The sequence below is a fragment of the Calliphora vicina genome, chromosome 2, assembly GCF_958450345.1.
Source record: "Calliphora vicina chromosome 2, idCalVici1.1, whole genome shotgun sequence".
Taxonomy (NCBI): Eukaryota; Metazoa; Arthropoda; class Insecta; order Diptera; family Calliphoridae; genus Calliphora; species Calliphora vicina.
Window position 1 is genome coordinate 44,335,573 of NC_088781.1, and position 13,642 is coordinate 44,349,214.

A 13,642-nucleotide genomic window follows, 5' to 3' on the forward strand; every position below is an offset into this window, starting at 1 on the left:
AATCATAATTGATGATTGTTAAATGAAATCACACACAAAAGAAGTAGATAACAGAAATTATAGATAAAATTGATAAAAATTTATGACAAATTACCTATAAAAAAATATTGTGTAAATGAATAATTGTTACAACAAAAATTTGCAAGTGAAAAGGTTTATTGATTAGCAAGAAAATCTATATTTAATTGATAGTAAAAAAATACTAAAATTTTTGGCGGGATTTTAAAAAAATATAGTGAAAATAAAAAATTTTTAAATAAAAAAAAATTTGAAAATAATTTTAAAAAAGCTGTGTTTAAGAATAAAAAAAGTGTTTAAAAAATAATACAAATATTTTCAAAAATGCAAAAATAACTTGTGTATAAAATTTGAAATTTGTGAATTGCTGCTAATTTTATCCTGAAAAACACCCACCCTATACCATCCAATACCCTTTTAAAGCGGCATCATTAAATACAAACTGATTATGGAGGACGAATTACGTTGCCCTACTTGCAAACAGCTATTTGCTAATCCCGTATTGCTGCCTTGTTTTCACGCTCTGTGTTTGGGTTGTGCCCTGGATATACAAACACCCTATACACCGGGAGCCATATTAGCCTCAGTTACAGGCGGTTCAGCCTCCTTAAATGGTGGCACCATACACAGTGTAGCCGCCACCATACATCCACATCCTTCGGGTGCAGCCTCAAATCATCATACACATTCACACACACACGCCACCACTAGGCATTCATCCAACTCTTCGGCTGCCAGTACAGCCAGCTCGGCCACTGGCTCCGAATCGGTAACTTCCGATCAAGATCAAGCCGACAAGGTTAGCATTTTGAGTGAAGCTGATTCTGGTGTAGTTTGCTGCTCCAATACTTCACGGCCAGTTTCGTACGCTGGTACTGGACACATACAGGGTTTATTGCAGGGAGCTGCTTCTGCACCACCCGGTGCTGCTTACAGTCTCACTTGCCCTTTGTGTCGTAAAATTGTGTTCTTTGACGAGGGTGGTGTACGCAATCTGCCACCCTATCGTGCCATGGAATCCATTGTGGATCGTTTCTGTGCTCGTGAGGCCTTACGCTGCCAGATGTGTGAAACTGATCCCAAAGTGGCCTCTTTGGTGTGTGAACAATGTGAAATACGTTATTGCGATTCTTGCCGTGAATTGTGTCATCCAGCCAGGGGTCCCCTGGCCAAACACACTTTGGTTAAGCCTAAGGGCGCGGCTCAACAGCGCGAGTCGGTTTGTGGTGAACATGAAGATATTTTGTCAATGTATTGTCTGACTTGCAAGATGCCAGCCTGTCCGGAGTGCATCAATGATCAGCGTCATCCACAACATGAAGTGCAGCCGATCAGCACTACTTGTAAAGCTCAAAAGGTAAGAGAGTGAAATTTTTTTTTTTAACATAAGGGTGTTGGAAAGTGGTTTAAAAGTATGACAGGGGTTTTTGATAAATTTTTGGCCTAATCGAATATTCGGTCGGTCTCTACTCATTTGTTTTATGTGATTTGAGTATTATTTATTTCCAATGACTCTTATTTGAAACTTTTTTAGTTCCTCAAAGATCAGCTAAGAGCTTATTGTCAATAAAGCTTCGACATTTCCACAAATTTATCAATATGATTATTTAGTACTGTTGACATTTGAAAAAAATCTAATAGAGACTCTGATAGGTTCCATAAGTTGTAGAAAATGTTAGCTGTGGATTGAAATTTTTAATTGTGTGGATGGAAAATAGATTTGATTAAAATTTTCTAAAATTATTTTTTTCAGATTTTTTAAAATTTTGTATATAAAATAAAATTTATCTGCACTGCAATGGGGTTAAAAAGTACAACACCAAAAAACTCTTTAAACGGAAACCGATCGTATTCCATTGTTTGTTTTTGCAACAGGTCGATGGTTTCAACTGTCACTGAAATAAAAATTCCTTTGAATATTTTAGAACATTTCATATTCTTGCAAATTTAAATTTTAATATAAATCTGTACAAAACTTAGTTTATCAATTTTGAAATGTCTAATTACAATGCTCGGAATTCTTCATAAATTTTTTGCAAATATTTGTTTGAAGGTGTCTTAATGAATATCTTGTAATTTTTGAAAATTTATTAAAGAAATACTAAGAGATTTATCATTAGGCCTGTCAGAGAATTCCATTCCGATCGAAAGTGGAATTAATTCGCATTTCTCTTCTTCAGAAAAAGTAAAACCAAAATTTATTTTGGAATGACACCACTTTCAGTTTTCAAAGTGGAATTGATTTTTCGAAAAATTTTAATCAATTTCTGTACCAAAAACTTCACTTTTGTTTTAATATAAAGAATTATTAAATATTTTTGGAATTAATAAATTACACGGAAGGTGAAGAACCTAAAACGTAATATATTGGAATAAAAACAACAGAATTGAAACCATTCCGAACAAATTTGTGACACGCCTGTTTATCTAAAAGGCAGACAATTTTTTTTTCTTTAAATTTTATTTTACTTATTTTTAAAATAATGATGATTTTCTTTCAATGCAAAATAAAGGTTGCATTTTTTAAATTTTTACAAAATAATTTTCACAAAATTTAAATTAAAAAAGTAAAACAATTTTTTAAAAAATTTTGAAAAAAAAACAATTTATTCTTGTTTAATTTTAATTATTCATAGGAATAAATTTTCTGAATTGCTATTGGCCTCCTCAGCATTCTTCAAAAATTATTAATAATTCAAAAATATTATTAATTGTAAAAAAATATGATTTGGTGGCTGTGAAATCAATTCCAAATTAAATATCCCAACAGTAGTGAGTTCAATAGATAAAGTTAACAAAATTTACGGGACAGCTGAATGTAGCTGTGGAGGCCTGTAGCGGTACAGAAAATTCATAATACATATATTCTTTAAATTATTACAAATGAATAATAAATTTTCTCCATATTATCAATTCTAAATTCAACTGTTACATAATTTGGACGATAACAACTAAAAATTTGTTAAAAAATTGTTAGCAAACCGACAACTGAAAAGTTTGAAATATCAAACGTATTTCTCAAAGGTTTCTGAAATCTAAAAATTTCACATTTTAATTAAATTTGTTGTTGATTTTAATAAAATACCTACTATATTTGAGGTTGAGAACTAATAAATTAAAACTAATATTTTCTCAATTTAATATCAAATGTAAATCTCAAGTTATTCTCAAACCTGAAGACCATTCTGAATCAAAAAACTGGTATATAATATTTTAAAAGAAAAAGTGATTCACATATGCAAATAAGGTTTACTCTCTAATATTTGAGATGAATTTTAAAATAAATTCACCTTTTTGTTACCCAATCTTTAAACATTGTTATCATTATTTATTTATTTTATTAACATCGTATACCCAATAATAATTTTTAATGGAATTCAAGTTGAAAACAAGTGTAATTCAAGCCTTAAATTATAGTCAAGCAATTGAATTATAGTTGGATTACACTTTATATCAGTAGCATTTTCCAATAAAATGGAAATATAAATTCAAGCCATAGGTTTTTAATTATATTTGCATTCAAGTAAAATTCCAACAAAATGTTCTAGTGTTTGAATTTTTGGGGCTTTAGTTCTTATTGCGTTTTTAAAATTCTATATTAAATATCAATTTCAAATCATTCTCTAGCCTAAAGTCTAATCAGACTGAAACAAATTTCATATAACTATATTATTTTAAAATATGTAGTTTAATAAATTGTTCCACAAAAGTTATGAATATTCGAAATTTTAAATAAAATTCTAGAGCAATTATTTCAGTAACAATACATTTGAAAATAAGAAACAATTTTAGAATTATGGTCTCAAATATTTATCTTTGTTAATTCGACTTCAAACCTGAATGAATACTGGAAATGTGATAGTATATTTATTAAGAAAATAATTCATGTTTAAAATAATTAAATTTTCTTCAGAGTTAATCTTAAATGCTTTACCACAAACTTTACAGGAGAAGCATTTTTTGTGATTGCTTAATGTTTATTCAATATAAAAAAATTTTATGAAATTTCATCAGATTATTTAAAAAAAAAAACCAACATCTAATATATTCTTGGTTAAGATATTTTCGCTGTTAAGGGTCGATTTTTTCAATAAGTGCCTTGTGCTTAATGTAGGGTATATGAATAAATTTATTCGAGGTTGGACTCTGAAGATTTTAATTTAATTGTATAATTTAATTTTAAACTGTTTATTTAAAGAATTTATTACGACTTGAGAAACAAAATTAAATTTTCAATTGTTTTAAACTAATCACAAAATATTTTTAAATTAAGGACCTGATTCAGAAATACCTTTTGTATTTCTGACAATTTCAAAATTTTTCTATGAAAATCACTCAGTTTTTGAATAATTTTTTAGTGTTTTTCATACAAACATTTTAAAATATAATAATATATTAAAAAAAATCAATTCTTTTGAATCTTATTTCTTAACCAAAATATTTCTGTGTCAGTTTGTTGTTTACCTACTTTTCAAAAAAGTTAGGATTACAACAACAAACAAAACTACAATTACAACATTTTAAACTCACAAATACATTACAACAACAATATAAGATAAAGTATCATTGTATTAAAATGTATAAACATTTTTTTACATAAAATTTTTCTAGGTTGTGTTAGATTTTTCTTTATAACTGTTTTTCTACTGAATCGATTTTGCTGATTTTCAATAGCAATTTGCCCATGACAATTATAAATATTCTAGGTGAATCTTATAATATTCGGTTTTGTATTAATGACGCAATCGTGATTTACACTAACAATCAGAGGGATATTGTTAATTTGACATGCAGTTTCATAAGCATCTTGCAATTTCTGGGTTTGAAGATAATTATTTATAAGTATTAAAAATTCCCAAGTGATATTGGATGTTCTGGATACCTCTTACTTTGCTTTTCTTCAAAATAACATCAACCTAATCATTATTTCTTAACATTACAAGGACAATTTTCGAATTATTGCATTGGAATTTAAAGGTAATCATGTATTAAATTTGTTTATAATGAAAGTATTCCTTTCTTTTGAATACCTAAGTTTTACACTTCTATGGAAGTTCTTCTTATGCTAAACTTTACTTTAACATTTATTCCCCTTTAACTTAAATTTTTCCATAGAATTTTTAAATTGCATTTATTTCTCTCTGTATTTAAGCAGCTATAAATCTATCAAATGTTTTATTGTTTGGCAAACGAAAAAACAGTATAAATAATACCTTTAAATACTAATGAAAACCATAAATTGTTCGACATACAAAACAACTCGGACACTACAAAAAACCATATAAAAATTTTCTACTCTCTTTCGTACAACAGGATAATATTTTCTTCTTTCAGTTGCAAATAAATAAATAAATGTAAGAGCATAAATGTAGATTGTTAAAATATTTATTTATTTATTTTTCCTTGTTTTACTCGTATTTTGTTGTGGTTTAAATGAAACTATAAGGATTTTTTGTGTGTGTGTGTTTCAGTGAGTGGTATTTGGCTTAAACAAATAAATAACCATGTTGTAAATCTTTATCCTTTTGAGTAAATATAGAGCAGAACTAAAGAATGGTAGCATGTATTATATTGTATATATACATTTGAATATACATACGTAGTTAATATTTATATGTAAAAATAAAAATCTTAGTTTGATAGCAAAGTAAGTAAGTAAATTTACCAATGTGATTGTTTGTAGAAAACAACAAGAAAATTTATATTTTTACATGTAGCCTTTTGTTTATCTGTAGCAAATAATACTAAAGAGAATTTGTTTTAGAGATAAAACTACATTTTCCTAAAATGGCCACTGGTCAAATTGTCTATACTACAGTAATAATGCTCTAGATTTTATCTAGGTTTTGGAAAATATTTGCTTTAATTTAATATTAAATCTGTAGAATTTCAGCAAACTTAAGAATTATAATAAAACTCAAAAATTTATGTACTTTGACATGACTACTACATACCGTATGAATTACCTAGAAGTAGTTAATTAATGATGGGCTTTTGAACTCATATATATAAGTTCAAATGCATATATTACATCATTACAAAGATTACTATACATCTTATATTAAGGCTACGTCTTATACTCAAACTACGTCTTATACTCAAGACTACGTCTTATACTCAAGACTACGTCTTATACTCAAGACTACGTCTTATACTAAAGACTACGTCTTATACTAAAGACTACGTCTTATACTAAAGACTACGTCTTATACTAAAGACTACGTCTTATACTAAAGACTACGTCTTATACTAAAGACTACGTCTTATACTAAAGACTACGTCTTATACTAAAGACTACGTCTTATACTAAAGACTACGTCTTATACTAAAGACTACGTCTTATACTAAAGACTACGTCTTATACTAAAGACTACGTCTTATACTAAAGACTACGTCTTATACTAAAGACTACGTATTATAGTAAAGACTACGTATTATAGTAAAGACTACGTCTTATACTAAAGACTACGTCTTATACTAAAGACTACGTCTTATACTAAAGACTACGTCTTATACTAAAGACTACGTCTTATACTAAAGACTACGTCTTATACTAAAGACTACGTCTTATACTAAAGACTACGTCTTATACTAAAGACTACGTCTTATACTAAAGACTACGTCTTATACTAAAGACTACGTCTTATACTAAAGACTACGTCTTATACTAAAGACTACGTCTTATACTTAAGACTACGTCTTATACTAAAAACTATGTATTATACTAATTTATGTAAGCAATCTGTAATTTAAATTTAATTTAAAAAAACATAGTTAAGCAAACACTTTATTTCCAATTGTGTTCTCAAAATTCCACATTAAATTTAAAGTGTTTCTTTCCTGTTACAAAATTTTATCCAAAATGAAATGTTTAAATTAAACAACTACCATAAAAAGAAAATATTGGAAAAATCAAAGAAAACAAAAGAGCCATAACACACATACACAACATAAAAATGCCAAAGAAAAAATAAACAAACAAACCAAAAAAGAACCATCTTCCTATAACAACACCAGCTGGAAACATACATACCACCACCACCACTTCCCAGCCATCACATCCCCAACAAAACAAACATAAAAAAGCCAAACCAACATATATTAACACAAATACCTAGGACTTTTTTTTAGCTCCCCTTACACCCCAAAAATATAAAATAAAGTTTTTTAAGACAATGCAGGAAAAAGAGTAAGGAAATCAAATTCCTCAGACACCTACTAGCAGACACACAACTTATGATACTCTATTACCACAGTAACCAAGATTTGTTTTTTTTAAAGGTTAAACAATCTTTTATTTAACCAAAAATCCTGCTTTACCTTTTCCTTTTTTGCTTAACACTTCCTTGACCAAGAATTTCCTTTTCATTTTCTGTTTTCTAAAAGAAATTTAAAATAATAAACAACATGAAAATGCTAATCGACTTTGATGTTAAGAAAATTTATGTAACTCGCACTTCTTTTTAGGTCCTACTATAAATTTCTTAAATTTATGCTGTCCATTACCATGTGAAACTTTTATATATATTCGAAAAATAATCTTAAAATCCCAGACAATATGAAATTCTAATTTAATTTGCCTGTGTGTGTAAATCAAGATCACGGCCTATGTTTTGAATTTAAGTTTATGAGATTTATGTAAAATGTTTATCATTGACCTAAGCTGTTTGGTATTGAAAATAAACAAAATCAGTTCAGAAGAAAAAAAGTTATGAACCGACATCTGAGATAACCTCAAACAAATTTGCAATTCGTAATGAAAACTAGTTTCTGTATGGATATTTTTGCTTAGATTGTTGTTGTAATGTGTATAATCAACAATGTTGTTGGATTTTAGTAAAAAACTGAGTGTATGTTGTTGTGAATGTGTGTGAAAGGACAACAATGTTGAAACGAGTTTAAATTTAGTTTAAGATTTAAGACCCGAAATAACCGAATACAAAATTTTAACTTTTTTTATTTCACTTTTCTTGTATTTTTTACTCTGATTTATTGTGCATATGGTGTGTGTTGATTGGCGTGTGTCTAAATGGTTTGCAATGTTGAAACGAGTGTAATTTTAGTTTTAATTGCAGCGTATTTATGATTCGACGCAGCCGAATATAATACACCAACTGGTTTTGTTACTCCTTGGTCTCTTATTTTTGTCTAGTTCTTAAAAGGACTTGACAGATATTTTAAGGAATCATATCGAGGTTTTGATATATTTGTTGAAATTTTTACGTTTCTTCTAAATAATTTCGTAACGTCTGCATAAAAAAATATTTTTTAGCATTCTTCCAGAGAACATAATTCTTTATTATTATAAACTTCAACTTTTTTCATTAAAAAAATGTTTGTAAAAAAAGTACCAAAAAGAGGGATTAATTCAAATTTCAAAAAAGTGCCAAAATCAATTTGACAATTGTTTCAGAAGGACTGAGATATGGGATACTAAAAAGTGCAAAAATCCATTTGAAATTTATTTTAGAAGGACAACAATTCCATTTAAATTCAATTTCTGAGATATGGGATACAAAAAGGTACCAAAACTGGTTTTTCGATCGTTTTATCCCGTTATTAAGTTGGTGCTTGCTTTGGTGCTTTATTAGTTTCGGAAATGTAGAGATACCGATTTTACCCGTTTTTATCCATTTCCGCCCCTTAAAATTAGAATTTCAAAAATCCCTTCTTAGTGGATCTACACATCGGGAGAAGTGCATATATAAACAAAAGTTCAAGACATAAAAAATTTCATAAGTTCAAAGTTGGTAAAAATCTTTGTATGGGAAAATTCGAAAATGAACTGAATGGACTTATTGTAGTATTTTATGTGTTTGGTTAAAGCTGTTCTCCTAAACTCGTATGAAGAGATTTAATACTTTCAAGGCTCTTTTTAAGTTACAATTTCTATATGTATATTTGTTTCTTGTTGTGTTTGTATGTGTCAGTGTAAATGTAAGAATATTTATTACCCTCCAACTGTCAAAGTTGAAGCTGGAGGCATTTTTCATGTAAATTCTGACAGTTCGAGTAACCTATAAGATTACAAAAACATAAAAAAACGTTCTAAGGATATTAATGCTAGCGATGAAGAGGTTTCCATTTATTTCATTCTCCCAGTTAAGGGTTGAAAGGAAATCAAGAAAATTCTTGTAAAAGAAATCTAAACTAGAAGTAAAAAAAAATGAAAATAATAGTAAATAGATGCTATTTATTTATATATTCGTATTCATTCATGCTGGGATAATGATGGGATTGTGTTGCTTGTTAGAATTTTTTAACACTTTTTATAAAGTGTTAAAAAATTTAAGATTGATTAATATTTTGTTGGTATTTTTTTGGATTTGTTTAAATATTTCTTGGTTGTGTTTTGAGGTTATTGTTGTTTGCTGAAGACAATATTGATTTTTAGTTTTAAGAATTTTTATATATATGTATTTGCATAATTTGTTGTTTAATCTTTTTGCTTATTTGTTTACAAAACATTTCAACAATTTGTAAATTTCGTAAATTATTGACTTTTAAATAATGGAGTTTATATAATTTTAAAGTAAGTTTTTAAGACAGATATTGTTGACATTAGGTGGAAACAAAATGAAGAGGAAATTTTAATTTTAATATTTCGTAATCTGATTAACTATCATTAGCAATATCGATCGTTATTTGCTTAATATTACAACGGTTCTTTAAAAATTATATATAAATATCTCGGATTTACATTTCCTAGATATTTATATATAAAATTATGGAGAATTAATCACTGTTCACGAAATTTCTAGGAACATTTATGTTCGAGAATTATTAGCCCTAAATTTTTAATTAATTTTTCTGCTGATTTTTCTGAAAAAATATATTTGCTTACACACATTAATCTCATATACGCTAAAACCACAAACTAAGCAGAAATTTCTATGTTGAAATTTTTTTGAGGTTGTCATGTAATTCAGCCTATAACTTTTTTGCTGTTGAAAGGATTTTTCTGATTTTCAATACCAAACTGCTTAGGTTTATAATAAATATTATTTGTGAATCTTATTCATTTTGAACTTATAATTTCAACGAGATGGTGTTTTACACAAACAGTTGTATACATTTAACATAATGGGATACCAAGGATCTAATTTTTTAATTCACTTAGCGCACAATTAATGATTCTTTGAATAAGAATTAAAAAAGAGCATATATGCACTGTAGAATATGGTATTTTTCACTACTTTGAAATTGTAAATCCGAATACTTTTCCGCTTCTTGAGAAGTTATTTTTTTGCAGTTGGGTTATTGTCAATACTTTGATCCTATATTGATTTTAAAGTAAAACTATTTAGTTTTCATATTTATTTCAACATTTTTTACTCATGAATTAAAGTTTCTATTTTGTTTTCTAATCTAACCTGCAGTCCAGTGTCTCTGCCATTGACATTTATATTAAACTAATATTCCTTGTTAAAATTGTATTTTATTTTTGTCTATATATTTTTAATACAAATTTCCCCAGTGAGCAAGCAGGCTTTCAACTTTATTTAGTTTTATTTTTTGTTAGAAAGCATGGTTTGTATTTTATTTGTTTGCCATCGTAGACTACATTCATCTAATAATATTAGTCTGGCAAACAAAATACTAAACAAATAAAATAAATAGACAACAAAATACTCATATACTATACAAATACAATTTGCTGTAAATTCGTTTTTTTTTCTTTTGTCAATTGACAAATTTTTATTTGTATTGGATATAAAAGACTATGGAAAACAACTACTCATAAGAGGAGGAGAGTGGCTAATGCAAAATCTTAAAACTAAAGTAGTGATTACCAGGAAGTAGTTTGGTAAGTCTTTTAACAGACGGCTTATAGAAATAACGTTTTTTGTTTTTGGTTAATTTCTATTTTTAAAAAAATCTAAGAAAAACCTACGATATTTTGAAACTACTGACAAATATGCTAATTTGGTAAGGGCGACATTTGATCTAATGTATAACAGAGAATTGTGTCATAAAGGAAAATAAATTTCGTATGAAAGCCTCCTAGAAGTCCTTAAGTAATACAGAATTATAAGCGCACCAGACAGAATAGTCCCCTTTTCAACGTCTCTAAATCTTTAATCAACTATATATACCTACTTTTTACCTAAAGGCCAAAGGCTGCAAAACCAAAACCTATTCACGTCTAGTGTACACAAAAAAAGGAAAATAGAAGCATTTGCAATTTTTACCATTTTCACACCAAATAAAAATGTTGTCTAAACTACAAACAACACGGTTTCTATTCACTGCTCTTAGTCAGTACAGACAGTCGACCAGTCAGTCAGTCATTACTTGTATGTAATGCGACAGAGTACAGTAACAGGGTTAGAAAAATTGTCTGCATTACATTCATTTATTTATTTAACTTAACTTAATAAAAAGAATATATTCAAACAAAAAACGTAGTAAATATGTTAGAGGTTATATGGCTATGACGAATCATAAATACTCTCCATCTATATATACAATTTTTAATAAAATTCACTAGTCTCATCACAGATGCCCAAACCTACAACAATATTATATTTGAAAATGTTTGTGAAAGATGTCAAATATTTTTCGAAATTGTCTCACACATAGATAAATATACATAGACCGGAAACTCTCCTGTCAAAGACCTAACTCAGTTGTCAAAAACCCAAGTGGTGAGAATGAATTAGTAAATAAAACTATGTGAAAACAACACTCGTATATGTGATTATTTTGAGTTTTTTTTCTAGTTTCCGCTCTTGTTGTTTCTCTATGGTCTCACATTTCGATTTATATATATTTTTCAACTGATCGGTTTTAGGTGATTCTCAATACCGAACAACTTAGAAGAAGGTTAAACATTCTCTGATTATTTCGGAGTCGTATTTTGGTCGAAACCCAGCAGTTAAGCAAGTAGTCAATGTATACCTTATAGACAGTGATTCTCACTAATATCTGATCACTTGGCTAACTCCAATTTATATTTTATGGGTCATTTGACACATATGTGCTCTTTGCAGAGAGAAGTTAATTGGTTACTTTATACATTCCATGTAATCTAACTTGTAGACAATTGTCACTTAAGTGTCTCTAAGTAATCTGGAGTGTAGTCACTTTAAAGGTTTATTTTGTATTGCTCTTTTTTGTGAGTAATTCGTACAAACGGGTTTTATACAAATTGTGCGGATATAATTCTCATTCAGTTTATTTTGTTTTTGCTTAAGTATACTGTTAACCCATGTAACCTAGCGTGAAGTCAATTGTCGTCTTAGTGTCTCTAAGTAACCTATAATGTAGACACTTTAAATGTTTATTTTGTACTGCACTTTAGAAAGTAGTTACATTACCCACCGAAAGCAATTGGAGAGTTGTCGGAAGAATGTTTGTTATAAGCGGCCTATTATTGTCGAGAATATATGCAAAAAACTGTAAAAAAGACCTTTTCAAATTTTTTGATGACAAAATTGGCATTTCAACATGTTTTCTCTGTATTTTTTTTTTTGGGATTCCCCACAGAAAATTCCGGAAATCGGGTAGCGAAGAATTGATGTTTGACTATATTGTTACGTTTTTACCTTTTAAAAACGGTGGTTTATTTCCTTTAAACAAACCGTATTCTTTTAATTGTAAATAAAAGCGTTTAGTAGTTTAAAAATAGTAACAACTCTTTATTTACTTAAATTAACACATAACAATTTAAATTGTCATTCTTGTACATTATAAACAAGAACACACTGCTAATACATTTTATGTTAAATCTAACATCGCCTACGATACACAGAGGGATTTTGGTGTTAAAAAGTAAATTTTTCAAACACTTAATTTCAAAAATCAAATGATGCAGTTTTGTAGACAAATGTTTAAAGATGAAATGTACACTTATAGTTTTAAGAAAATTTTTATTTTTTTTAAAAAAAAATTGATGTAAAGTCCATGGTGTTAAGCAAAAATTTACTTATATTTTCACGCAATTCAGAGGTTTATTTATGTATAATTTTCCTAATAATACCATTTAACTTTAACTTATTCGAAAAATATTGCATTTCTCCATAAATACCAAAAAAAAAATTATGGGGATATCATAAACCGTTAAGAAGATATGGCCATATTTATAAGCCTCTAAAAATTATTTTATTTTTGATTTTCCATGGAGAAAAAAATGTTGCCCCCTTTCCCCAAGCTGTTTTTTAATAAAATGAATGGTGGGATTGTCTTGTTTCAATTAAAAGAAAAAATAGTTTTCGGAAGTTTTCGGAACAGGATGGAAACTTAACATTTTTTGTCGAATAATAAACGAAATATCAAAAAAATTCTTATCTATGTATGGGTTTAGTGGGCGGTGGGCGTGACCGATTCAATTGAAACTCGGCATGCGTTCCTTTTTTGATCCAATAAATGTATGTACCAAATTTTTGCTTGGATATAAGCAATTTTATGCGAAAAAATCAATTTGGATTGTATGGGCGTGGGCGTGGTCGATTTTGATAAAATTTCATTTTTTTTTTTAATTTAGTCCATATAATTCTCGGTGCCAAATTTCAATGCTCTACGACTACTGCTTATAATTTTTGGACAAAAATGTATTGCATTTGGATTGCATGGGCGGTATGCGGTGGGCATGGCCAATTTTAATTTTGTTTCAGAAAATATA

The 13,642-nt window shown here is 28.3% G+C and overlaps 1 protein-coding gene across 3 annotated transcripts in view; it reads left to right on the top strand.

Moving 5' to 3' along the window:
* Nucleotides 1-306: 306 nt before the first annotated feature.
* The window catches only part of Trim9 (E3 ubiquitin-protein ligase Trim9), a 299,522-nt gene continuing 286,186 nt past the window's right edge, over nucleotides 307-13,642 (top strand). The window contains exon 1 of one of the 3 annotated variants that reach the window (XM_065500932.1): nucleotides 307-1,375. In XM_065500932.1, coding sequence (XP_065357004.1) covers nucleotides 467-1,375 — 909 coding nt within the window. In that variant the 5' untranslated portion in view covers nucleotides 307-466. The remainder of the gene's footprint in view (nucleotides 1,376-13,642) is intronic. The other 2 variants (XM_065500933.1, XM_065500934.1) reach the window with 2 other exon arrangements.